Source organism: Equus asinus, chromosome 9, assembly GCF_041296235.1.
Source record: "Equus asinus isolate D_3611 breed Donkey chromosome 9, EquAss-T2T_v2, whole genome shotgun sequence".
In the NCBI taxonomy this organism is placed as follows: Eukaryota; Metazoa; Chordata; class Mammalia; order Perissodactyla; family Equidae; genus Equus; species Equus asinus.
Window position 1 is genome coordinate 81725887 of NC_091798.1, and position 27807 is coordinate 81753693.

Consider the following 27807-nt stretch of genomic DNA (forward strand, 5'->3'; position numbering starts at 1 on the left):
AAGCTTCTATAATTTTGTATCTTACTGCCCAAAGAGATATGTCTTTTTAAAATATTTAAATTTAGAGGACTGATGGCTTATTATCAAAAGTGTAGTTATAAATGGAATAATCCTTCAATTTTAGCACCATTTCTTTCTTTTCTATGAATGATTATCTTTTTTGATTTCTTGTATTCGAGAGAGCGCTAAAAGGCTTTCAAAAGGAAAAGACAACCTCACTCCTGATAGCTCCTTGTTATGTAAGATTAAATATCCCATATTATTTTTATAGTGTTCTCATAGCAGTGACTTTTGAAAAATAAGATTAAAGGATTTAGATTTAAATTAGTTGTCATTTACATCTATCAAATAGCACTTTCCTAATAGTCCATCCTATTTGCATAACGAGGGACATTATCACCTCTGCTGTCAAAACATGAGATTGTTTTCCTTCAGAAATGAATTAGCTGCCCTACTTAGCATACACAGGTACATAAAGGTTCATTAACTCTCTGATTTAGGTAATTTTTCATAACAGAAGGGTGAAAATAGTCACCTAATTTCATTAAAAAATATTCAGAAACTCTTTGCAAAAGACACATTTCAAGTGTTGGACTTTAAAGCGTAGTTTTCTTCATTTAAATGACTGTTGAGTTACTTATGAGATTATTTTAATTGTAAAAACAAACCATTCCAACTTGATATGCTCCTGCGTGGGATGTGTACTTTTAATAAATGCTTACTTTCATTCATTTGATTGGCTTGCTTCCATATGGTTTTATTTTTTAAAAATTAGAATATGGCAGTTCTTATGAAACTGGCTTGCTGTTGAAGTGGTATTTAATTTTTCTTTCTTTTCAGCAGGAACGAATGCAGGAATTTGGGAACTGAGCCGCGCAAGTGCTGAAGAAGGAGATTTGTTTGGAGGAAACAGGAAAGAGAAAGAAAAGGAAGGAAAAAATACATAATTTCAGGGACGAGAGAGAGAAGAAAAACGGGGACTATGGGGAGAAAAAAGATTCAGATTACAAGGATTATGGATGAACGTAACAGACAGGTGAGTGGGGTAAACTTTTTTTGGTATCATTATTTGCATGGGCTATTTATGACATTCTCACCAGATATATTAAGGGTACTGAAAACGTTTTGAATGTACAAACATTCATTAAGAGAAGTTTGAGTGAATTAAATGTGGCCAATTTAAGTGTTAATAGTCTCTTATATGTAAAGGGGAAAAAAATCACCTTGTCTGTTAGAAATAGCGTTCATACATTCATGATTATTCACTTTTTACTTGAACATGAATTTTAAATGGGAGCTGTGCTTGTGTAACATGAATAGCTTAATAATTAAGAGTTAATAAGCATAACATTGCTACATTGCACGCATCATCAAACAAAGATATTCTTATATTCATGGGAACGAGACCTTTTGTGGTCATCCATTGAAAGGTTTATAATGTAGGCTAAATATCCTGTATAAAAATGGCTTTCATTCTGTTCATAATCAGAGACTTTGAAATACATCCAAAATATTTAACATTGTGCTAAACAACAACAAAGAAAACATTCACACAAAATATTAGTAACTTAAAACTTATAGGAAAGAACTATTAGTTAATTCACACCGTTTTCTTTAAACCCTGAATTTTCTAAATATTGAGGCAGATGATGTTATAATGTTTTTTCTAGAACACCAATGATAGTATCTGTTTGATACATTTAATCTATTCTAAAGACGTTATACGTCCAAATGCTCTATTCAACAAAGACCTGCATATCATCAATGTCTGTGATTTGACTATTTTTCTTCACTCTTGGAGAGAGTAGATTTAGTTAGACCATGTAAGGATAGCTGGGTGGTTTGTATGCATTCTAATGTTAAGTATCCAATAACGGTTCCTGGGAGAATTTACAGTACTGCCAGATCCCAACCATTGCAAATGGATAGTGGAACCTACAAAACAGGCATTCCTGGACCGTGGGAAAGAAGAGCGTTTTGCCTATTGCCCATTTATAGTGGGGACAGCTAAGAGGACATCCTTGGAGATGCCCCTAGACTGTAATATCCCCCAAATAAAGACACCCTCCCTCCTCTATTGTCTTTTCTATCTTCTTGGACCTGCAAGTGAGACTACAACTGATTCGTGGTTTAAAATTTTATGTTGCTACGGGTGTAAACTGTAACGAATAGAAGTAATTGTTTATGCAGTCAAAGCCAATATACCATTAGGAAGTAAAGAAACTTTTTAGATTTTCATGTTTATACTCCCTTAAATTGTTATATTTAAGGTACATATGACTTGAACTATTTTTGTCTGAAAACTGAGCTAAAGGATGAATAATGCTGAGATTTATGATGGATTCCTTCAGTATTTTCCTACACATTGTTTATTGCTATGGGTCAAGCCAAAAAGCAATAATTCTGTCAAGATAAAACCACAGTATTTTTTAATTGGTTTATAGCTTGAAATTGAAATTAAGACTGAAATGTTGAATGTCACGTACCATTGACTGTTTAGACCCTGTGATTTGGACTAGAATCTATTTTGGGTGCAGTCAAAAATTATATGAATTAGCATCTACACTTCATTAATGATACCAGGTAACTTTTAGGTTCATGAAATTCATTGTATCTTCCTTTTCCTTATAAAGAGAGAAGAAAATTTTTGCAGGTTGAAGTCATGAGTTTTCGTTATGCTTTATAAAGGAACATAAAACTCACACAGGGATACAAGAATTTTAACACCATGCTTTTGAGCTAATAATTGAATATCTTTTCTTAATCTAAATAGAGTTGCATCTACAATTGCTGTTACTCTCACCCATGTTAGAAGTCATAATAACTTTACAAGAAGAAAAATGATTAAATTTAGCTCAATTTATCTTATTATTTTAATCCTAAAGATGAATTCCTTGATTTTTTTTATCTTATAGGATTTAGGATCTATTTAGTTTTTTCTCAGTCTTTAGGTAGAGTAGGCCCTTTAATTCAATACTCCTACATGGAATTAATGAAATTGAAAACTGCCATGTTTTGCTATATATTTCAGTGATTATTTTAGATGGCTATTGACAATCTTAAACAGCCATCTTACTTATAAATGGTTGTCATGCGTGCCTCTCGCCTACTAGGAGAGTGGTCATAAGAGCCATTCGGAGAGAACCTAAAAGATGTAAGTCACTTCTGATAGTCCACACCAGCAAATATACACCAGCATATCACACCAAGTGCGGAGACTCCCCTTACCTGGGCTTCCTTTAAACTGTGTGTTCACATGTCACAAAGGAAATCTTAACTCCTTTGCCTGTTTTGAAGCTTCCCCTACTGTAGACTCCCTAACAGAACCTCACACAATGGTTCACTGTCATCTTTTCTTAAAAGTAGTAAAAGCCTGCTCTGCTAGGGCAGGTGTTTATTTGGCTATACAGAGAACAAGGTGTGTTTTTACAGAATAAGAAAGAGTGACTGAAAGTGTGAAATGAAATATTACAGAGCTGATGTGATAAGTTGTATATCATTAAGAAATAAAACTGTTGGAAAACAGAGCAGCTAACTGTTTAAATTGAATTTTGCCCTTGCTTGATCTTTCATAATGGAAATAGGGAACAGCTAAAATTCAGAAACTGCAGTTGGATACATAAAATAGTTTAGAGGAGGACAAAAGGTAACAGCTAGTTTTATTTTTTAAAATTTTCCAGAGTTTCCAAGTATATGAAAACTACTTGTTTCTCAATGTCTAACATAAGCAAGATGGATTTCTTAAGCTAATATGTAAAAATGGATAAAATCGTGAATTGTCAATTTGTCTTACAGAAATTTTCAGATAGCTTAATAAAATTGGCTGCATGTACCAAGAATTCCATATATGTTATTCCGTTTAATCATTATTAAACCCATTTACAACCGAATATTTATTTATTTATTTGTTAAATCAACAAATATCATTAGATTGCAGTGTGCCTAATATTAAGTACTCAGTGGTAAACAAGAAGAATCTCATCCAGCTTATTGTCTGCCACAGAAGTCAGCAAACTTCTTCTGTAAAGGGCCAGACAGCAAATATTTTTGGCCTTGTGAACCATACGGGCTTTTTCTCAACTACTTGACTCTGCCCTAGTGGTGAAAGCAGCTATGGGCAATGAGTAAATGAATGAACGTGTCTGTGTTTGAATAAAACTTTACTGACAAAAATAGGGGACAGGCTGGATTTGGCCTGTGGGCATAGTTTGTGGACCCCTGGCCTAGTGGGATGAATCAGACACGCAAATATATAATAAAAATTTTGTTCATATGTGCTATGAATGAAACTATCAAAGTGCTAGGAAAGAGTAACAGGAGGGGCTTTATTTAGCTTAGGGATTGAAGAAAGGCCTCTCTGAGGAAATGCTAAACGATGGGAGCTAAAAGAAGAGTCAGACTTTGGCAGGTGACAACATTCCAGAGGGAACAGTATTTGCAAAGTGCCTTTAGAAAGGAAGGAGCTTGCTAAGGAGCCACGGGAAAGCTGTGGAACTTGAGTCTGGTGTGTATGACTTTAGAGAGATGAAAGAAAAGATTAGATGCTGGGAGGGCCTGGACAATGCAAAGCCTTGAAGTCAGATAGTTAATAGTAGGAGGTGGCCAAGATTTGAAACCCAATCTTTCCCATTAAAAAACAAAACAAAACACGCTTTTCTCAATTATGTCATGCTGTTTCCTGTATAATACAATGGCTAAGAGTATGGTTTTATGTCATTGCTTTTCCCAATTACATCATACTGCATCCAGAATAATCTAGTGATGAAGAGCATGGTTTTTAAAGACACACAAACCTAGTCCTGGTCCCAGGTCTGCTACCTATGACCCTCCAGCAAGTGACTTCACCTGTTTGAGCCTCTCCAGTTCCCTCATCAGTAGAGTGAGAATTGAAAAATAGTACCCACCTCATTAGGTCATCGAAATAATTAAATCAGGGGATAAATGTGAAGCACCTACCATATAATGAGTGCTCAATAAATGTACTGTTAACTCTACCTATTAAGACTCGCGCTCTTTGAACCATTTGCTATAATATTAATGGGATTTCCATCAAAGCAACTCCTGCGCTGTGTAGCAGAGTAAAGAATGGTACCTGAACCTTCATTTCAAGAGAGTTTGCCTTAAGAGTATCAGGGAGATGGAAGGAAAAGTGGAACCGAGTAGGGCAGGAGCACAAAGGAGCCTTCGAAAGCTAACAAGGGGGTGAGAGAATCGTGTCAGAGCAAGAGCCAGCTGATGGCAGAGGATGGCTTGTGGACAGGAAGGAAAATCACACATTTGCAGGGCTGTGACAAGGATGGGAAAAGTACTTTCCTAAGTTCTCTGTTGGGAGACTTATTTTCAAATGTGTGTTATTGACCAAATTATTTTGAACTACTTATTACCATTTTTCTCACTTCCAGCTTCCGGCTTATTCTAACACTACAACTTGAATCTCTCATCTGCATTTTTTGTTTTCACCCGTTAAGTGCCTTCAGCAATTAGGCAATCATCTTACCCTCCTACATTTACTTTGTTCCTGAAACAGCCAGATTTTTAACTGAGTTTTGCCTTTGTATGACTCTTTTTTACAAACAGAATATACTTAGAAATCTGTTACATCTGTTGTATCAAGAAGAAAGATATATAAAAATTAGGCATGCTTAACCTAAACCTGTTTACTTGTACGTTTGTATTTAAAATTTTCAGCTCTCCCACTTTGAAATGATAGAAGTAAACCCAAATTTATTTGTGTGACTTGTTATTAAAAGACATTTGAATATTTGAATAACTATAAGGGGAAAATATTTGCCGAATAACACAGTTGGGGTCTAATATAGTCAGTTAAGGGAAAAAGATTTTTAAATGTTTTAAGTTCTTTCCTTCCATCAGATCTGGCACACTAATAGTTTTTGCCAGCAAACAAAATTTCATGTAATTATCAGTGCAATAACTGGAGCACAAATTAAAGACAATTAGCAACATTCTCCTGTTAATAGAACAGGAGAATCCCCTTATGAATAAAAAGAATTCAGAGTTCATAGCTGTTAAATTTTCTGAATTTTCTCTTATGTTCTTATCTCAGTTTCTGCATATGATTTATAAATTATTTTAAATGGGCTTAGGAAAAAAACACTGGAGAAATAAGTTGAGTGTAGATGCAGCCTCTGACAGTTTCTACATACTGATGTTTTTAAACTAAATCTGATATTTTCTAAACTGAACCAAAAAAGAGATGTATTGATTTCCTCAAATGACGCTCTTAAAAAGAAACCAATTTTACTCCTTACTTTCTGCTGTTTCCACTATTTTACATTCTTCTTGGAATTTTAGCTAAAATTTCAATGGAATTTTTACTGTAACGTTCCTTCAAGTTGATGCTCAGAATATCAGTACGTAAAAGGACTAATTACCGTAGAGTTTTAAACTTGAGGGTCACAACCTACTAACCTCATACCAGATTTGTTGAAATTGAGATAGATCCACGCTTTAAATGTGAGGAACTGGATAATTTACAAATACAAATAAATTGCTTCAAGACAGTAACTTTGTAACGAATTCTGAACCGTGAGTTAAAGAACAGAGTAGTCCAAGGAGACCATTTTCTTTTGTCATCACACACAGAACTTCCAGACTTGGCAGTTGCCTGTATGCATATCGAGCAAGTATGTATTACTTGAGAGGAAATTGTACTTTAAATACGATGGAAGAGTTATCCATGTTAGTCAATGAGTATCTGGAACCTTGTTTCAAATCAAGTGAATAAAAAGTTACATCCGTGGAAAAGTATTGGTTTTTCTACCCTAATCCAAAATAAACCTGCAGATACCTCGTAACGATGATGATTATGCCTTTTTTCCCTCAGTATCATTTCTTGACAGCTGACTGCCTCCCCTAAACTTGTATTAAAATTTTTATTTAACTCACTTTATATAAATAAAATTAGGGTGTATCATAGTAACATATTAGGACACAGTAGTACATCTCAGAATTGAATTATAGGATGTATTGATGTATCCTGTGGATGCCTGCTTAAAGGCTCCTCATGAATATAAGTTAAATCTTTCTTTGATTAATCTTAAAATCACCAAGGGGAAAAGTTTTTGTTCAAAGAGTAGAATTACTGATGATTGAAGAGACTCAAAAAGATAGAACAGAAAGGAAAGCACACAAAGTGTACTTTCGTGACTTACCAAATCAAAGAAAGCAGTAGCCAGAGCTCTCAGATGTAGTTTAACAATGTGACGTCAGGCCATTCATTTCTATTCTATTCCTAGAAATTTGAAAACAATTCACAAATGATGTCTCCACTAGACAGTTGAATCATAGCGACAGTGTTCCGCATGGTTACTATACATCTCATATGGTGTGGGACATTTTATATTTGTATCAGCTAAATCTATTCCTTTATGCCAGAGAGATAGTGTCTCAACTGCTCGAACTCATTCATTAACTTTCCTTTGATAGGAAATCCAAGAGAAACCAAAATTTTCATAGGGAAAAAGGTAACTATTCTCCTCTAGAATTCTATCACTAGATTAAGAAATAAGCTCCTTCTTGAACCTGAGGGCTTCAAGATTTTTTGTCTTTTCAGTTCTAATTTGTGTATCTCAGAACATTTCCACTTAAAACTGTGTTTTAGAAAAATGCCAATGTTTGTGTTTATTGTATCATGATCATTTTCTGTAGAAAGTTAACGTTGGGTGGCACCTTCCACCTCTGAATGGGTACATGCACCATACTGTTTGCTACAAGTTACCTTTTGCTTTGCAGATGCACAAATTATATGTGACAGTGTATTACTGAGAAACCAACACTAAAAATATTAACATTATTTAGACCACATAAACCGAGACGTTTTTTCCAAACTGTAAATTAAAGAACATGTTGCTAATTGTTTCAAAAGCCATGTTCTTTGCAGCTAGACTTCCTTTAACATTGTAATTTTATTCATTCAAAATGAGCTCCTTCAAAAATTATTATGGTGAAAATATTTTTAAAGTTTACATCCCAACATGCTCTTATTGAAGACCATTTGGAAACTCCCCTCCCACCCCGAGAATAATGGCTTTGGTTAAAAATAAATAAATAACACGATTAAATTGAAGTCAATGAAATTCCATAATATGGAGTATGTATTTGTGTTTCTTTTGGAATATGTTGGACCACTAATAGGAATAAGAGAACCACTCTAAACGTTTGGAAATTTGACTTTTAATTTTAAGTTGGAACAGTTTAGCTTAAGAAATCACTAACATTTAAATAACATTTCAACAAATGTAACTGTTTGGAAACTACAACGGAGACAGCCTCCTGCCTTCTGTCTTGCAAGGATTGATTTGGAAGGCCCTGAGGGAGAAAATATTGGAGTTAGGAGGTAAAACTGAAGCCATTGTGGAAAGGAAGAAGTTACACTCTTCCTGTTATGACAGGAAACGTAGACAAATGTGCTTCCTGAGCATTTGCTCAGCAGGGAATGAAGTCGTCTTTGACCTTTACCTTAGGTACATTTTGGCTTTGTTAAGCTAGTAAACATGTTTTTGCCCCCCAAATATTAATCTGGTTTGTTTGATTCTTTTCAGATTCAAATTATGTATTTTGTATATAGGAAGCGTAGAGAAACAGAGGTATTTCTTTTGTGACTGCATCTACAGACTGGATTTAGAATGTAAATCAGCCGTTTAACAAATCAAGCAGCCCTCAACAGCACATATAAAAAATTAGAGATGTATTGTGCTGTAGTCTTCTCTTTAAAATCCAAAGCTTTCTTAGGCTTAAAAATGGACCGCAATGAAGTCTTTTAAATCCTCATAAGTTTAATAATTGTAGGTCATGCTTCTTCCTTTTCCTTATGTGGACAAATATATCAGAAATCAGCTACCCTAAGTTTTAAAGCACAGACTCTGAGTTTGTTAATAAACAATCAAATTTATCAATATACATTCAATTATGTAATTGTTATCTAACTCATTGTTTATTGTTTTTCCTTAAAATAGTGTGCAATGCGGAAGATTTAAAGTTTTATTTTAGGGCTCAGGGTGTTGACTTAGGATGAGGATAGAGTTTAAATTCCAGACTCTAAGCCCCTATTTTAATCCTTTTATGTGTTCAGAATTTTAGGAACTACTGCTTGAAAACCCTTTGGAAGTCCTGCTACACTGCAGCGAAACGCGGCTCAATTTGCTTGAGGCTAACGAGGACAATAGTCCTCTTTGCAGCAGAACACACTGCTGTCTCATCCTCGCAAGTTATGCTGGAGGGTTACAAGCACATGGTAGCAGTCTGCTTGAAAGAGTCCCTCACTGCTCTTTAAAGAGCCTTTCATTTACCATGGCAGGCCCCGTCATTGTATAAAGGAGCGCTTGTCTAGAACACAAGTCTGCAGTGGCATGACTTCCTCCCACCGAGAGTAATCACCAAGCCTGAAGCTTGCAAGCCTTCCTAATGACAGACTGAATTAAACAAAATAAAATTGAAGAGGAATACTTTAGAACAGTTGTACCATTACTTACTGTCAGGAACAAGCCAGGGGGAGAAAAAGAGCGTTTAAGAGGGCATTTCCCTTTTTTTCAATTAGAGATTGTCGTTGCAGACTCTTGACTCCATCCCTAACCCTTTAAACACATAGGAAGACCTAGTGGCTCTGGATTAGAGAGTGCATTGTGTCTGTGAACTGTCCATCTTGTCACTCATTAGTGACTCCGTTACCTTAACCGGGAGGAAACTGAGAGATTATCTAGGCTGGGGGCGAGGAGGAGTGGATCTAAAATATTTTCATAGGATGATGGTTGTATTAATCATGACTTTATTTGGACCAAAAAAATGATAAAACCTCAAAACTGTGAAAATCGAATTGGCTGGTATCTTAGTTCCAAATACATTCTAAAACAAAGAAACTAATATTACTTAATACGTTAAAGAAAAGGGTAAAAATTTCTCCACTCGTTGAGCAGACTCATTAAGTAGTTCAATTAAGATCAGGCTGAAAGTCTTCTGGTACGTGGAAAGAAGTAGTATTGTGGACCCATAGATAAAATTATTGTTGCTTCCCTTGGTAACGCGTCTGAAGTCATTCAGAGTTAGGCCCCAGTTATTCCCATAGATGTGAGTAGCTGCTGTTCCCAAAGGTCTCGTTGTTTCATTTATTCAGAACTCTTTCCTGTAAGGTACGAGGACTCCCACAGTTAATATGGCAGGAAAGTTCTCCTGAGGTGACTTTATGAATGGAGCCGGAATGGGGAGGGCGAGTAGAGGAGGCCTGCATGTGGCGTGGAGACTCATATTAATGTCCTTTCCGATACACAGTAGTCAGCCTCATTCCCCACCCTGTAGGAAATGATACAGGGCTTGTCCTCTGTTTTTAGAACTTGTTATTTACATGGCCGGTGTGTAAATCAGAGGCCCACCTTTTTATCCTGGCTGTAAACAGACCTGTATTTGCTACCAACCGAAGTGCTTCTCATTTTGTGAAATTTAAACAAACATCCATAAATATAGAACTGATGTGTGCCCAATAGTGCATGCATGTGGTTCTCACCGGCCTTAGTGGGAATGGCTGGAGGTCTGAGGAGAGAGTTGGCTACAGAGGCCACACAAAAGGAGCTTTGGTTTATTGTCAGAACCTAGAAACCGACTTCTTCTCAGCTTTGTATCATTAGAATTATTTTTTTACTTTAACCTAGAAAACTGTCCTTACGTTAATTAATGTGTTATCCACTACTCTGCTTGTACTCATCAGAGTGCTGACAGACCCTGCTGTACCTGTATACTGCTCATTCAATGCTTGACGGGTCTGTGCTGTGCGGACAGCAGTCCCTGAAGTGCACAGTTATCCAAAAAGGGAAGGAACACTGACTAATGGAAAGAAGGATGAATTTTGCGTGAAGAGGATGAACTATTTCCAGTTCATCCAGGGACTAGTTTTGTAACCTTGGATAGGGCAGTTAATATCTTTGTTTACAGTGTCGTCTGAGAAATGGGGATGATAAAGTGTGCCAAATAATAAACTTCAAAGAGATACTGTCAAATATAGTGAGATAACTTATTGTAAAGTCCTTGAACTTCTAAGAAAAAAGTTATCAAATAAAGTCAACACTCTTATCTAAAAACAATTATGAGAAATATGCTCCAGTTTCACCAACAACCCAACACAAAAAATTTGACACTGTCCAATTTTTCTCCAATTCAGTTTTACCAAATGTCTGTTTTTACTGTAAGTTAACATGAATAAAAAGAAAAATAACTATGTGAAATTTTCTTCTCTCAATGGTAAACTTGTTATTAACATCATTTGAGTATGCATGGAAATTTATTTTTAGCTATTCATTTTGGATTGCCAAAAAATGCACAGTTTCTCCATCCATCTATCCATTCATTCATCCAGCAAATATTTAGCCAAGCATTGTTCTGGAATTTTAGATTGCAGGGATGGATAGGAGATGTTCTGGGCTCTCAAGGAAAGCTTGAGGTCTAGTTGAGAGAGAAACTCTAATCTAGACATAATAATGGTAACACAAGTTGGCAGGTCATGGGAGAGCAGTATTTTACGGTGTGTAACAAGGAGTGACTGAGCCTGTCGCATCAGAGAAAAGATACTGTCTCCCTTGAGTAGTGTTTCACAGTCAACAAGTCACTTACATTTTTATTAGTTTAACTCTCATACAATTCTATAAGATGCCTATTATTACTTCCATTTTATAAGTGAAGAAACTAGGGTTCAGGAAAGTTAAAATAATTTACCCAGGGGCACACAGCTCATCAATGACAGAACTCAGACTCGATTTTCAAGTCCCATGTTTTTGCTTCTATGCCACACTGCCCTAGTAATGATGTATATACTGCTTCTTTAAAAATATTTTAATAATGTGAATTTCCTATTTTATCAATCAGGATAATTATTTTTCTGTGCATTTCCAGCACTGAACATAATTTAATATTGTCTACTTACATTCTTTACAGTCTTTTGTATCTCTTCTAACTACAAAAAGAAAGTGACCCATTTTATTTCTTGGAATATGGAAATTAGAGGTGATTACGATACTATATTGATGAAATTGAGTAACCAAAACATTCTATAGAAGATATTCTATAGAATGACACTGCAGAAGTGGGTTCTTTTGACTGTATTACCATTTAATCTTCTCCTTCACCTAAAAGTGTGTGCTACCTAGACATAGAATCTGAACATCTAAAATCTGGAATAAATGTCTTAAAGGCCTCTAGTCCAACTTCCTGCTTAATTCAGGAATACCTTCTACACCTCCCTTGATGCACAGCTCTCTTCGAACTTGTTCAGAATGAACTGCTTCCTACTTCATAAGACTAGGTCCACTCTTGGACACTTCTCATCACTAGGTTTCCTCCTATTTTGAACCTGTGATTCTCAACAAGCCTTTCTAATTCTGCTCTACAGAACAAAATACAGTAACTCATCTGCCTCGTCACAAGGCCAGATCTTGGCAAGTGTTTGGTATTTCACTTTTAACTCTACTCTCTGGGTTAAACATTCCAGATTCCCTCAATGCTTTCTCATGCAAAGTTGTTCTTAGATCCTACCTCAACCTGTTTGCCATCCTATAGATGCTCTAATTTTGTCAGTGTCTTCTTAAGATGTAATTCTCAGAACTGAATACGGTATCAAAGATAGTTAGTGCTGACTAACAAAAAGATCATTAGGATAGTTAATTCCCTCCATGGAACACTATAACTTTAGATTCTTTTTCCAAAATCAGCTATCACATTAATTTTCCTCCAACCTGAGCTTGTGTAACTTTTAAAAAATACTAACAAAGACTTTAAAATTACCTCTGCTTCATCTTGTTGTTTGTGACCCAGCTTTCTAGTCTGTAGAGGGAGCTGTGCAAAGAGAATCTGCCATCTTTTGGGTTATCACTCAGAGTTATGTTATATGCAGATCTGAGAAGCATGCTTTCTACATCTTCATCTAAACCAATGATAAAAATGTTCCCTGGGACAGGAAAGTTACTGAATTCTGTGGTCCCTTACTAGAGACCTTCCCTTAAACTTAACACTGATCAATTAATTCATATTGAAATCATCTAAATTACTGCCAGCCAGTCTCAAATCTATAATACCGTGATGAGGATTTCATCAAGTATTTTGCCAAATACGTGTTCTTTGAAAATCTGAACTCCTTAGAAAGTTCCATAAATTTTTGCTCAACGAATGCACTCATCTTGGACTCTTAGCTTTTCTGCCTTTATCTCTGTATCCTGTGATTGTAAAATTAAATTTTATCTTTAGACTTTTCCATCCTTCATGATGAGTCATCCGGGTAAGGAATAAAGACTTTTCTCTGAACTTTACAAAATATTTTTTTCTTGAAGACTAAAGCATATGTGCACGTACATTGATCTCCACACAGTCTCTAGCTCTCTAGCTTTTCTCTTACAGATTTCAAGACGTATCATTACTTTCTCTCAAGATTCCTGTCACTAACATGTTAAATGTATATATATATTTCAAAAAATCTCTTATTTTTGAGAGATTAAATTGTCAAAAAGCAAGGAAAAAATAGTATCTACTTTTAGCAGAAAATTATATTGAGACATTCAGACTTTAAAATAGAGTATTTCCATTTCATAATTGACTCGTTCAGCAAATGTTCATTCAGTGTCCACTGGTCTGAGTCTGTGTGAGGCCTGAGGTGGGGTCTTCTGGGAACTCAAAGCCAGCAGGAGAGGCAGACTTATAAACAGCCAACTTTGTAATATTAGAATAAGTCTCATAATAAAGACTTGTAAAAGTTCTAGAGGACGACAACGAGGGAGGAATGAGTTTTATCTGAATGTGACAATGAAAGCTTCATAGAAGAAGTTGGCATTTTAACTAAGCCTTGCAGCACGATGGGAGCCTGCCAGCGGCCAGATGGAAAGGGGGGAGGGACGTAATGCCACAGTCAGCTTTCACTGAGTACTAGATAAGAAATAACCAGTATGGTAGGTTTCATTCCATCCTCATCTTGATTGGGTTAACATCTACTGTTATTTTTCTTGCTCAGTCTAGAGAAAAAGTTGGTCAAGAAACAAAAACTGAGTTCACCCAAGTCTAAATAAAAGTACAATTTCAGATCATTACACATGACTAAAAATACAATGCTATTAGCCAAGTAATGCATTTTGTTTAACATAAAGAAAATTCCTTTTAAGCATTAAAGAATTAAATGATTATTTTTTCTCCAGCCATGAGGAAGAGAGATGAACAAGGGAGATATATATGTAGCAGAAGCTGCAGGACCTACCACAAATGACTGACTTGTAGAATGCTCAATAAATATTGCTTAGCGTGATGTTTGGCATGTAGAAAATTCTCAGTAAAAATTGCTTGAACTATTTTTATGTTTCTGTGAATAGATTTTCCTAATTTCTTTGTAACTGAATTGTATGGAGCTGTATTTAATGAATGTTCCTTTTCTCAATTTCAAATTATAATTTCAATTTCCGATTCATACCTAATAAGTTCTAACATAATTGTCAGCCTAAAATATGTGATGCCTGCCTTTATGCTAGGATTTAAAACTCAGGGTTACTGTAAAACTGAAACATCTTAATACAACATCATCATTACATTTTGGGCTGTTTAAAGATTCAAGAGGTAAAGAAAAAAACATAAAATGGTCAATGTTGACAAAGTAATTTTGTTTTCCATGCATAAATCACATATTAGTCTCTTTAATTCTGAAAACGAAACGTCAAATGATGGTGCCCACTTAAATAATATGGGCTTTATTCTCTTCTCGGTGCATCCTGATTGATGTAAACACTGGAAAAGAGCATCTCTTTGCCTAACTACTGTGAAAACAGTTTGCCATCTCACCTAAGGTTCAAAATATATTATTGAAATAGAAATATGGACTTGTCCCCATTACAAACTATTGTCAAGTTAGGAAAAATGTAATCATTACATTATTATATTTAAGTATAAAAGCTCTGAATTGCAATCTTTGTCATTGAGTGGCATATTTTAAATGAAGAGTAATATCCCAGGTCTCTTTAGAAAGCTTAATGCTTAAAAACAATTTTATCTAACTATGAACAATGAGAAAAAGCACTATAAAATACATTTTGAATATGCGATGAAGAATATGAACATAATACAGAATTAAATTTAGAGCAATTAAGAGTAGATTTTGAGGATATTTTCTTAAATGCTTTAATATAGTCATCACCATTTCAGTTTGCGGTTTTAATGAAAAGAAGCTATATGCACTGACTTTTTTGACAGGTATTATTAAATAAGTATGCATTATCCAGCAGCCTATTCGGTGACACAAAAGTTGAGGAGTAGCTAAAAGTAAACACAAATAGTGGTTTTAATGATATTTCTGTGCTAATGTGTTCTTTGATGGTGAGTGTTGTAACGTGCTAAATTCTGAGGTTTGAGTACAACAGAAACCATACTGTATTGAGACATTCCACCTACAGTTTGTGGTCATGAAAGTCTGATTAAAAGTGGTTTTAGATGTATGAAAGTATTTTGGGTCAGTGCCTTCTGTATTGAACATACTCGGTAGTCTGTTTCACTAAATAAAATACCAATGTGCAGGTATATTTGAAATTGCATCTAAAAGAAATATTAAATGAGATTTTGTATAAATCTATGTAATTAATGATCATGCTTCTTTATCCATTCCAAAAGAATAGTCTTTATTTAGCTCATCCTTAGTACCCTTCATGACTCATCTGAATGAACCAGAATAAAAAATATTCTAAACTAGTATGATAATCAGATATGAAAATAAAACACTAGCTATATTTTATTAGAAACACCTTAGTAAGACAATCAATAAACGTGAAACAGATAGTGAGACGCTGGCAATTATTATAAAGAAAAATTGTCCAAGTTGAAATGTAAATAACATAGCTGAGTAGATATTGACTAGCTGATGTGGACTAGTAAATACCTAAATGCTATATTTTCCAAAGAGTGATCAGTGGAGATTCCATAGTTTAGCTTTTTCTTTCTATCAGTAAGATCCTCAAATAGCCTTAATCAGTAGACTCTTCAAGCCACCAAGACAGACATATCTTGTAAGCTCTTCTTTTCCTGTAAATCAACTCAGAAAGGGATAGGAATTAGGATTTATTGATTTATGAAGCTTTTACTATCAGCATAATGCTTGATACTGTAATACATTACTTTATATAATCCTCATGGCAACCCTAAGAGAAGGTGATTTCTCCATTTTATAGATGCAACATCAAACTCGGAGAAAAATAACACCTGAAGAACTTAAGTGAATTTCTCATGCCTGGTGAATAGCAGATTCGGCATTCAAACCCAGGGTCCTCTGAATCCCAGCGCCATATTCTTCCCTTTCTACCATGCTGCCTTCACTGCAAATGTGACCAAACTATATGATTATTATTAAGTGGAAAGTTATCTCTTAAAAATTCTATTTATGAATTGCTAAAAAAATCATGGGAGGAGCTCTCACATAATTTTATTTAACATGCATCAATTCGATACCTTTTAAAACTTCGTGTAATGGTTTGCCCTATTTAGCTTTTTCTACTGGAAATCTTTCCCGTGAGCCCATATGCGTCTGCTGTTCTAGGCACTAGGGCTACAACAGCGAGCAAAAGAGCAATGGCACACGCCCTTGTGCGATGTGCACGGTAGTGGAAGAGACAGACGTTAAACAAACGACCACACAAAAACATAGAAATTATAAAATGCGATAAGTGCTGTTAAGGAAAAATAAAGAGTGATAGGTAAAGCAGTCAGTATTAACAGAAGTGTGGAGGAGCGAGGAGACTGAGAAGCCAAGTTTTCTGTCTTCCAGTCCACAGTCCCTGTCAACACATTTATTTAGATGTGTAGGACAGGGGCATTCAGAGTTCACTCTGAGGCATCTAGTTTGGGCCACTGAGTTTATGATGAGATGGGGAATCCAGGATGGGGAGCAGGTTCGAGGACGAAGATGAGTTTGAGCTTTGGGGGTCTGCGATGCCTAGGACTGTCAGGTAGACAGAGGACTGGAAGGCATCCATTGGGTGTCTGGAGACGAAGAGGAAGATAGGAGTGGGAAGCTAGATTTAGGAATTACACACCAATAGGTAGTAGATAAAACTGAGCTGCCCTCTGCAAGATGGGTGGGATTTGAAGGTGAGGGAAGAAAAATGTAAATAGTCCCCTTTGAAAATAATAACTAAATCAAGTTAGTCAGCATTTCCCAGAGTCAATGCCTCAAAAATCTAGTTCTAAAGAATGATAGTGCTCCTCAAAATAAATAAATAAACAAAGAAGCAAACGTTCTGTCAGCAATAGGTTTGGGAAGTGGGTTAAGCAAAGTTTAAAAGGTTTCTCAGCCTTTAATATACCAATGTGCCTCATTTCCCAAATGTATTGAGCCCTTGAACTTTTTCCCTTAAGGACTATTTTACGGAAATGATACTCTACAGAAGATCTGCTGGGATAACAGGACCAAATAAGGGTATATAATTAAGAATGTTCATGGTTTGGGCTAGGCCGACAGGAGTTTAATCAAGAGAGGACTGAAATTGGGAATCATGAAATATATATTTGCATTTGGTAGCATTGGCAGGTAGGAAGAATTCAAAACCAGAGAAAGAGAGCTGTCCTGGACGGCGTGTAGCAGAAAGGCAGTGCGAGAGTGAGGTTCTGAAGATTCGGACGAATTGAAGAGGGAATGACTCCAGACAGCCAGATGATCTAGGGCAGGAAGCTGATAAGGACATGAGTGATAGCGCTGCCCGGGAAACAGACAAGAAAGTGTGAACCTGAGAAACATTTTGAGGGAAGGAATTATGGGACTTGGTAATAGATTAGATTAAAAGAAGAAAAAGGCAAAGATAACAGTTTCTGGCCTTGGAAGAGGAAGAAGTTTACGCAGAAGAATGAAACCAAAACCCTAACGGTATTATGGCTAAAGTACTTCCCAATTCCCTGCTGGATTTCTAGAAAACAGAAGACAACATGGTCTGAAAGCACAGTCATATCCCGTCAAGTGTTTTCAATTAAATGGCATGAGACTAAACAATTTTAAGAATTTTTGAACACAGGTCTAAAATGCTACGTTCATAATGTCATGTCCAGTTTTCGAGTGGTCAAAAAATAAGCTCCAAACTTATAATTGAGAAAGATGTTAACCATGTTGAAATTAAGTTTTCTTAAATCTTAAATTGCTCACGGAAACATGAACAGATCTCCGGTCACCTTCATTAAAATGCCCTGTGTTAAATCTGGCATTTACAGTTTCACATTGAACAACAAGCTAGAAATCACACATTTTCAAATTCTAAGCAGAAATTAGTTTTAGATTTATTTGCTTTCTTTCCAAATGTGTTAGTGCCCAAGGGCTCTGACAACCACACACTTTGTTTTACAAAGGAAAAAGAAGACTGTTAAAAAAAAGAAATGCATGAATTTTTTTTCTCTTTAAAAAACCTGCCTGCTGTCTTTTTTCCAGGTGACATTTACGAAGAGGAAATTTGGGTTGATGAAGAAGGCTTATGAGCTGAGCGTGCTGTGTGACTGTGAGATCGCGCTGATCATCTTCAACAGCACCAACAAGCTGTTCCAGTACGCCAGCACTGACATGGACAAGGTGCTGCTCAAGTACACGGAGTACAACGAGCCGCACGAGAGCCGGACGAACTCAGACATCGTGGAGGTGAGAGCGCATGCGTGGTTGGTGAGCCTCAAACAGCAGAGCCCCAGGGTGTTTGGACATTTGACTTCCACACACACACACACGCACACACCTCACACACGAGCACAACACAACCTTCCTTTTCGTAAGATGTTCATATTCCCATAAGTGCATCCAGGGTTATCACCCCAGCTATTACTCTACCCTCTCTGCCTCAAAATGCAAGTTAGAGTGGTATGATGATAGGGACTCTGTAAATCTCATCCTCACTAGAAATCAGGCACCAGGGTCAAATCATTGGCCTCATCCTTCATGAGTTGTCATTGTCCACTGCCACGTCAAGACATCACAACTGGGAACTGTGACCAGGGGATGGCTCACACATGTTTTAGATGACTTCTGATGTTTTCTTGTAAGTATAGACCTAGTTTCCGAGCATAGTCAAAGAAAAAGATATATACAGTCAAGCATCTCTTAACGACAGGGATACCTTCTGAGAAATGTGTGGTTAGGCAATTTCATCGTTGTGCGAACATCGTAGAGTGAATTGAAGGGGAACAAAATTTGCCATCCCAAAATCTGTCTCTTTAACATGAGGATTATTTTAGGCTGATTATTTGTAAGAAACAAAACAATGAAGGTTTTTCTTGTTACTTTCCCTCTTAACTGCCTAAAAGAATTCAGGTTAAAAAACCTGTCTCAGGAAGCAAGCTATTACCTTAGCATAACATGAACTAGGTGGGAGACAAGGAGGAACCTCTTTGTTGGGCTCTCCTCCGTGTTATTCTGTTTGTGTGTGGCCAAACACTTGTTTTTCAAACATTTTCTCCTTTTCACCTACCTTTGAACTGCCTTCCTTCCTTTGAAGTCTCTGACTCTGGCCACCCCCATCATCTCTTTTGTCTTTAGCTGAGGGTGGTATCTAAGGTGAGGGCTTCAGCCATTTTGATGAGTTACTCACTTTTCCTGGGTTTCTCCAGTGTGTACATGTTATTAAACTTTTGTTTGTTTTTCTCCTGTTAATCTGTCTCGTATCAATTTAATTCTTAGATAAGCCAGAAGAACCTAGAGGAGAATTTCCTCCTCCCCTACAGTGCTTACACAAACCTAGATGGTATAGCCTTGCACACTAGGCTATATGGTACCAATCCCACAGGACCACCATCATGTATGTGGTCCATCATTGACTGAAACATCATTATCCAGCACATGATTGTATTTAAAAATGAGCTCATCCCAACCTTACATTTCAGTTCTTCACTTTATGTGTCTTCTTTCTAACTCATTCTTCCTAATGCATTCTTACTGAACAGGTAAAGACAGTTATTCTCCTAGAAATGTTTTTCCTCCAAATTATATCATTTAATATAGCAGCAAAAACTGTTAATATACATGAAATCAGAAATCTGATGAAAATGATTTTCTAAATGTTAACTTGGTGTTATATCAAAGTCAGATTTAAAACATGGTTTTATTATGCAAAAAATAAATAAGCATCATGTTAAAACTCAAAAACGTTTTAGATTCATTAGCGTAAGTAACATTACCATACAATTTAAATTCTTCCCACATGTATCCCATTTTAATGCTATTGCCTTATAGTATCCTTCATAATGAATGAATACTAAACCAAAAAGGAAGAGATATAATGAGGACTGTCCCCATCTATGATTTTCCACACCTGTCTATCGACTCATGGTTTCCTAGATTGTGACTGCTTCCCCAGAATTAAGAGAAAGTTAATAAATATTTGAAAAGTATGTATTCAGAGTCCGTTTGTCAGAGTACAAGTGGTTCTTGCCATTTCTTAGACTGATCCATATTATGAAAAAAATCTAGTGGTAAACCTGATTAAATTAATCTGCCTCTCATGTCGATCTTCCTTTTACCTGTTATAATTGTCTAAGACTACTTCTCATTTCTTTGCTTTTATTTGGAAGTTTTTCAAAAGTATTGATCTGAGAAATCTTTTTTTTTTTTTTGCCTAACAAGGCAGAGAAACAAAATGAATGATAAGTAGACCTAACGTGGTATGTTTAAAATACTTTCAGATTTGCATTATTGTGCATCATTTCAGTGTTTCATTGACTGATGATTTTAATTATGTGCTTGGCTTGATCTTAAAATTTAAAATCATTTATAAAACTTACTACTATGTATTTAGGATAGTACTTTAGTCATGGACACATACGAATGTGAAAATACGTATAGAAACATGTATATGGACAGAACTAGTTGGTTGTCAAATCTCATAGGTGCTTCCATGTGTGTGTGTATGTGTCTGTGTGTGTGTTTGTGCACACTCATACACATTTAACATAAGTTCCAAACACAAAGCAGCTCTTTACTCAAAACGCTGTCTCGTTACCGAAAGCATTACAACAAACATTTCACGCTAACAAAAGGATTTGAGTTGGAATTTGTCATTAGGCTTGAACTGCTCCAGTCCTTAACACAACGTGAAATGCAGTAGAACCATATTAAATTAATTGAAAATTTGTTGGCTTTTAAAATCTGCTTTCTGAAAGGAGGTTTAAAATCTAGAAAATTCATCTACTGAGGGCTTTGCTCAGGGATATCCTATGCGACTTAAAGGCAACTTACAACTTCACGTCCTGTACAGACTTTCATATTCTTGGACCAGTGGGTATCGGAGCGAGACTTCAGTACAGGCCATGAGACGAGCACTGGGTTGAAAGTCAGAGGGCTTGATTTGGACCCTTGTCTTGTACGATCTTACTATGTGACAAGTTAGCTACTTCTCTGGCTGAAGTTTTCCCATCTCAAAAATAAAGGCATTAAATTTGAAAGTCCTTCACAACATAATTCTTTAAAAAGCAATCCTTTCAAAAGAGAGTGAAGCAGCAGCTCCATTATCTTGCATTTAACGTCAAGAGATTAAAGCTCTGACTCTCAAAAAAGCATTCAGAGGTTCCTAGGCCGAATCTAAAGATTCCGTGGCTTGATTGTTTGGATGAAAATAACATATTGTAAGTCTACCACATTGTGGGTCTGCCCTGCTCAATTACCTAAATCACACGTTCTTCACCTACTTGGCTTTTCCACACTTTAGTAATAACAGACATGATGGAGAAAGAAGTAAAATGGGATCCCTAAGCTTGATAAAATTTATAGCACCCCCACATGGAGTCTTCTTCAAAGTGCCGTTCATCGCTGTCAGTATGCTTGAGATTCTTGGTGGAGAAGAGGGCATCTGACTGGGATGCTACATTTATAACAACCGTCCCAATAATTCCTATACCCACTAAGTTTGAAAACCTCTGTAGCACTAAGACATAAAGTGTGTTAAAGGCTAAGAACCCGTGCTAGATCAGAGACTTGAGGAATCCCTTCTCAGAATATCCGGATATGGCACAAAGTTGAGAGTTAAGGTAGTTTACTACTCTTGGGTAAAATTTTAGATCCTATTTATTTTAATTTAATGGAATACATTTAACTGAGCAAGTTTAATGAGGAGCATAATATGTTTCATGAAGGGTCATTAGTTTTATATTTCCCATTTGGACCATTACCCCTCTCCCTTAACCCTCTGCAAATGGTTTACTCACAAGAAAAAAAAAATGGGTGGGGAGAGACATAATATGATTCCGAGCATTTAGACTGAAATACAAATTTCTGGGTCATACCAGAGTAGTATTACAGGGTCATAGGAAATTGTGTAGCGCGTGGGTGTTGAAAAAGATTCCTTCTTTTAGAAAAAAAGCGCCGCGTAATTATCATGTCTTTGCTTGATAATTAGCACTACTGTTACAATTGGCACAAAGACTTACAAAGACTTAACAGACAGACGGAGAGAGGTTTTTTTATTATTATATTGTAATGCAGCTTGAATATCTGTTTAGATACAATATATAAATATGCCAGATTTAGTAAATGTGTTAAATTTTTAATCCATTGATATTTTTAAAAAAACAAAAACAGTTATTGTATTAAAGGCATTTCCTTTGAAGAAAGTCCATTTTATTTAACTCTGTGACTAGTATGCTTGATATTTATCCAAAATGCTAGCTTGCGAGGCTGTTGAAAATCAATAGGGATTCTGATGGTATTAAGGAACAACCCCCTTCATCCATTCCAACTGTCTAGGTCCACTCCTGGTTCTCTTAGCTGCCTTCCTACCCTCACTGTCGATGCTCAGCTCCATCCTGGAATAAGATGTGGTGTTGAGCACTTCAGGATGACCTGCAGAACGCAGGTCCCACAGGCCATGCTTCCAGGCCATTCCTTCACTTAGCAATGATTGAGCAAGCACTGGCTGATGCTCTGCACTGTGCAAGGGGTTCTGAAAGAGCAGAAGGCAGGTATTCTTATTAAGATTGTAAAACATATATAAAAATCAGCTTGGGAGCAATGGGAGGGCAAAGGAACAATAACCTCATTAATGTAGTACAAGCCAGTGAAAGGAAGGCAGAAGCGAAACAGTTTAACGAAACTTTCATTCAGACAGGTCGTTGATCACCAGATCATTCCAGGTGATCCCTGGAGTGACAGAAGTCCAGACAGGTTACCTCCCCAACCAGTACATGTTTTCTAACCACAACACCCATATGGGAGTGTCACTTAGCATCCTGCCAGGAGGGAACCTCTCACTGCTCAGTGACTCAGTGATTCTATTGAGCTGCTCATCCAGTCTGGGCCAGGTGTCGAGTGACTAAGTGTGGGGGGAAGTAAAACCCAAGACCCTCTGCTGCTGCCTTGGAAGTCAAAGATGGCTGTAACTCCTGCAGAAGAAACCTTTGACTCACAACTGTCTCAGAGGAGGATTACTGGCGTTTTTTTTCAGATGCAAGAATGAGCAAGAAGAGTGAGTGTGTGTGTGTGTGTGTGTGTGTGTGTGTGTGTGTGAGATAGAGAGACAGAGAAAGGGAGAGAGGGAGAGGAAAGAGAGAGGAAGTGGGGAGTGAGAGGTGATATTTACATGAAATTTTATTTTCTGTCACCTGAATCCCATTTGGATTTAAAGAATTCTAAAAACAGTTGTTCCAGCAAAATGTTTCCTTGCACAGTAATAACAAGCCCTGAATTGGGCCTGGAAAGGCATTAAAGTGCTGATAAACTTTATTTCTTCACAGTGCTGCTGGAGGTTATCAATACGCTAACTACCTTTACATCTTTTGGTGAAAATTGACAAGTTCAATTTTTGTTGAAAAGCAAATGCAGCAAATAGTGGTATCAGACTTCCTTATATACACAGTATCACAAAATTTGGGAATAGATTTAAGATATGAAAATGTGTCTGTTTTACTTGAGCTTTCATTCTATCCAAACCAGTTAAATAGGTTCCAATGTTATATTTATAAAAATATATAAAATTATTTTTATGCATGCTCTATAGATGTATATTACGCACAGATACTTTTCCTAAAAGGACAAGTAGCTTCACATATTTGTTTGGTCATTTGTTGAATTTCCATTCTTTCATGCATTCACTGACCCAGGACTGGCTGAATTCCTACCATGTGCTCCAGGCCATGGAATGCCTGGAGATAGGAACATAAACACGGCCCCTCAAGGACTGTTGGTTCTTCAGATTGCTCACAAGGCCATGCATGATCTGGCCCTTGTGTTTCTCTTTCTCTCCAGCCTCACCTTTTGCTGTTCCCCTCCACTCAACCTCCCCCCACCACTCCTGTCCTCTACTCAAGCCACCTAGACACATTTATATCGCTCAGTGTCTCCGAACCCTGTTTGTTTTGTCTTCAACATTCCTTACTAGGTCTTTGCTTGACTTTTACTTATTCTTCATTCAAATCAGGTTCCAATTTATACTTTCGGAAAGCCATTCTTGAACTGCCCCGAAACTTGTGTTAGGTGCTTTTCTTATGTTACGGTCATAACATGTTCTGTTTCCCCCATCAAAGTACTGTAGAAGCTGCTGTCCAATTGCCTGTTCCACCCCAGGCTTCAAACTCCCAGAGGGCAGCGAGTGTGCACACTTTGTTTACCATCATCTCTCCAGGGCTTAATGTGTGCCCTAGAGAGTATTAGGGCCTCAAAATATATTTGCAGAATAAATAAACAGGGGGAGAGAGTTATAACAGCCTGTATCCAAGTGATCATCACATAGCATAAAGTTACTCAAAGTATGAAAAATGTTTTTATTACTCCAATGAAACATTTCATTAAAATTTGGTAAATTTCATCAAAGCACTGTCAAAAAACTAAAGTAATCCAGCTCTGTGCTGTCCAGTACAGTAAGCAGTAGCCAAACCTGGCTATTCACATTTAAATGAGTTAAAATTAGATAAAATGTCCAGTGCATTTCCTCAGTTGCAGGAGCCACGTCGCGTGGCTTGTGGCTACATGATGGGACAAAGAAGATGCAGAATGCGTTGATCATCACAGAAAGTTATAGGGGACAGTGCTGATCTAGACTGAAATGTGAAAAGGGAGGTGTTTAAACTAATGGTGCTCTCAACTTAACACCGAGATGAATTCTTCACTAGAAAATTTGAGGAGTGCAGTTTGGAGCTGAAGAACTGTGTAGCCTTCAGATTTTAAAATCCTGAGCATAAATGTTTCTTCTGAGAGACACCGCTCTGGAAGTAAACACTCACCATTAAACTAAAAGCACATTTTGCCCCTAAACCAATAACCACAGAGTAAATCAATAAACTTACTACCTGGTCAGAAAGCACTTGCAAGTCGTTCAGGCTGACAGGGAGGACTAACCACACAAGGTAGGTGATGTGTGCTGTTTTTTTTTAATTTAAAGCTTGTGAACGGAAAGATGGTAGGTCTCTCTTGTTACTATTTTAAATTTACTTGAAACAACATGGGCCAGTGTTTAACTTTATAATTAGTAAATTAATGTCCTCAAAAAAGCAGTCTTTTTCTTTATGAAGGAACTTAGAGAAATAATATTTCTCAGGCACATTAAAAATCCTTCTTGGGCCAGCCCAGTGGCACAGCAGTTAAGTTCGCACGTTCGACTTTGGTGGCCCGGGGTTCGCCGGTTTGGATCCCGAGTGCAGACATGGCACCACTTGTCAAGCCATGCTGTGGCAGGCGTCCCACGTATAAAGCAGAGGAAGATGGGCACGGATGTTAGCTCAGGGCCAGTCTTCCTCAGCAAAAAGAAGAGGATTGGCCACAGATGTTAGCTCAGGGCTAATCTTCCTCAAAAAAATAAAATAAAATAAAATAAATATTTTTTAAAAATCCTTCTTGGAGCCAACCTGGTAGTGTAGTGGTTCTGTTTGTGTGCTCCACTTCAGTGCACTGGGGTTTGCAGGTTAGGATCCCAGATGTGGACCTACACCACTCATCAAGCCATACTGTGGTGGCATCCCACATACAAAATAGAGGAAGATTGGCACAGATATTAGCTCATGGACAATCTTCCTCAAGCAAAAAGAGGAAGACTGGCAACAGATGTTAGCTCAGGGCCAATCTTCCCCATCAAAAAAAAAGAGAGAAAGAAGAAGAATCTTTCTTAGATTACTATAAAATATAATTGAAATAGTTCTTATTGCAAGTAGCTCAGTAACTCTGCTCTGTCCTCTGTTAAACCAAGAATATGATTGCTTTTCAATAGATAGTATTGAAAAAGGAAGAAAGGGTTAGTATATACCATAAAGATTTAAACCTCCAATGGTGAGGCTTTCAAGGAAGAGGGGGAAAAAGTGATTTTGGAAAAAACAAAGATTTTTCCATGTTTTTTATAAATTGTAATGTTCGTTTTTGTTTAATATGTCTTTAAAAGACTTTTACTACTCCCTGTAAATCATATTTATATTTGTTCCCCAAAGTCTAAAGAAGGAAATGGGTCTAAAAGTGTATTCGTGTTTCTCATAACTACCACAATGGATTTTTATAAATCAAATTTGAAGACCTATTCCTTTTTTAAAATAATGCTCTTGCTTAATTTGCATATGTTTTGTAAACATGAAAAGCTGTTTCACATCTCCTTTATTAAGAAAATAATCATTGTTGAACAAACAAAGTGCATGTTAGATTACAAGTTACATGCACGAGGCAGTAAAACTGAATTTCCTCTCATCTCTGTTATAGCGCAGCTCTAATGGCTTATAGGCATTAGTATTAACACAGAGTCAACAGAAAATTATTTAATAGTAGTAGGAGCAGAAAAGACGATAGGTTTCAAAATGCAGCCTTTGTGTCAGTACTGTAACTTCTTTATCATTATGAATCATCACCATTTTATCATCATTATTGTTTTACATGAACCTTCTTGAACTAGAGCCTGTTTGTTTTTTCCCCCAATATCTGAAAGTGACAGAATATTTAGCCTGTACCATAATCCATAATCATCAATTTTCAATGATATTTGCAGATTTCATGGTATGTGGAACTTGGTGCTTGACAAGATATTTGAACCAAAGGTTGCATTCCAGCCATTGATAGAACCTAAGTAAAAGGAACACTGTTTAGCTTTAACAGGTATCAAATAAGATGTCCAAGTGTAGACCGTTCCTACCTCCTCAGGAGTGGTTACTGAATGTATCATCATGAAATATTCAGAAGTGAAGTTTTAGGAATAATTCCAGAGCCCTGCCTAGAGTCAGAATAAAAGATGATGAGTCTTTTAGTCAAAGGAATGTTTATTATTTCAGTTGCCTCACTGCATTTTTTTTAAGTTATTATTATAATCTGTATCTCTTTCCCCAAGGACATAATAATGTTTTATTTATCTCTGTGACTCCAGCCGGTTCAATGTATGACACATTGTACACTTTCAATAAATATTATGTATATATTTACACACGTGTGTGTATATAGACACATATATGTGTGTCTATATACGTATATTATAAACACACACGTTTATAAAATACGTATATATACAAAACAATTTACTGATGATCATTTACAACATAAATAAATTTAAATTTACCAAGTTTTCTTCATTGAAGCCAGATGTATTCTAGTAATATTAAAAGTGAGAATCTTTCAAGTGAACCGGAGATGAATGAAGTTTGTTGCTGGTAAGAAAAAAACAAATAGGCACAGGAGACCACTTGAAATATTGCTTGTAGTGCTGGTGGAAATTAAAAGACTGTGAGACCATGTACGCTGATTCCTGGGGAAGAGAGAAGCAACTTGTTGGTACTTTGGCCGGGATCTGACAAGAAGGATCATTGGGTCTCAGACGAAGTGCCTCTGGGCCGGTCTGAATCCCTGGGGGTCTCGCTGATGTGCTGATTCTGATT

At 36.6% G+C, this 27807-nt stretch overlaps 1 protein-coding gene across 50 annotated transcripts in view; it reads left to right on the plus strand.

Moving 5' to 3' along the window:
* MEF2C (myocyte enhancer factor 2C) overlaps positions 1–27807 on the plus strand; it is a 166402-nt gene that overhangs the window by 72008 nt on the left and 66587 nt on the right. For 28 of the 50 annotated variants that reach the window (XM_070517792.1, XM_070517805.1, XM_070517819.1 and 25 more), the window contains 2 exons: positions 841–1036; positions 18431–18634. In XM_070517792.1, coding sequence (XP_070373893.1) covers positions 983–1036; positions 18431–18634 — 258 coding nt within the window. In that variant the 5' untranslated portion in view covers positions 841–982. The remainder of the gene's footprint in view (positions 1–840; positions 1037–18430; positions 18635–27807) is intronic. The other 22 variants (XM_070517793.1, XM_070517806.1, XM_070517820.1 and 19 more) reach the window with 1 other exon arrangement.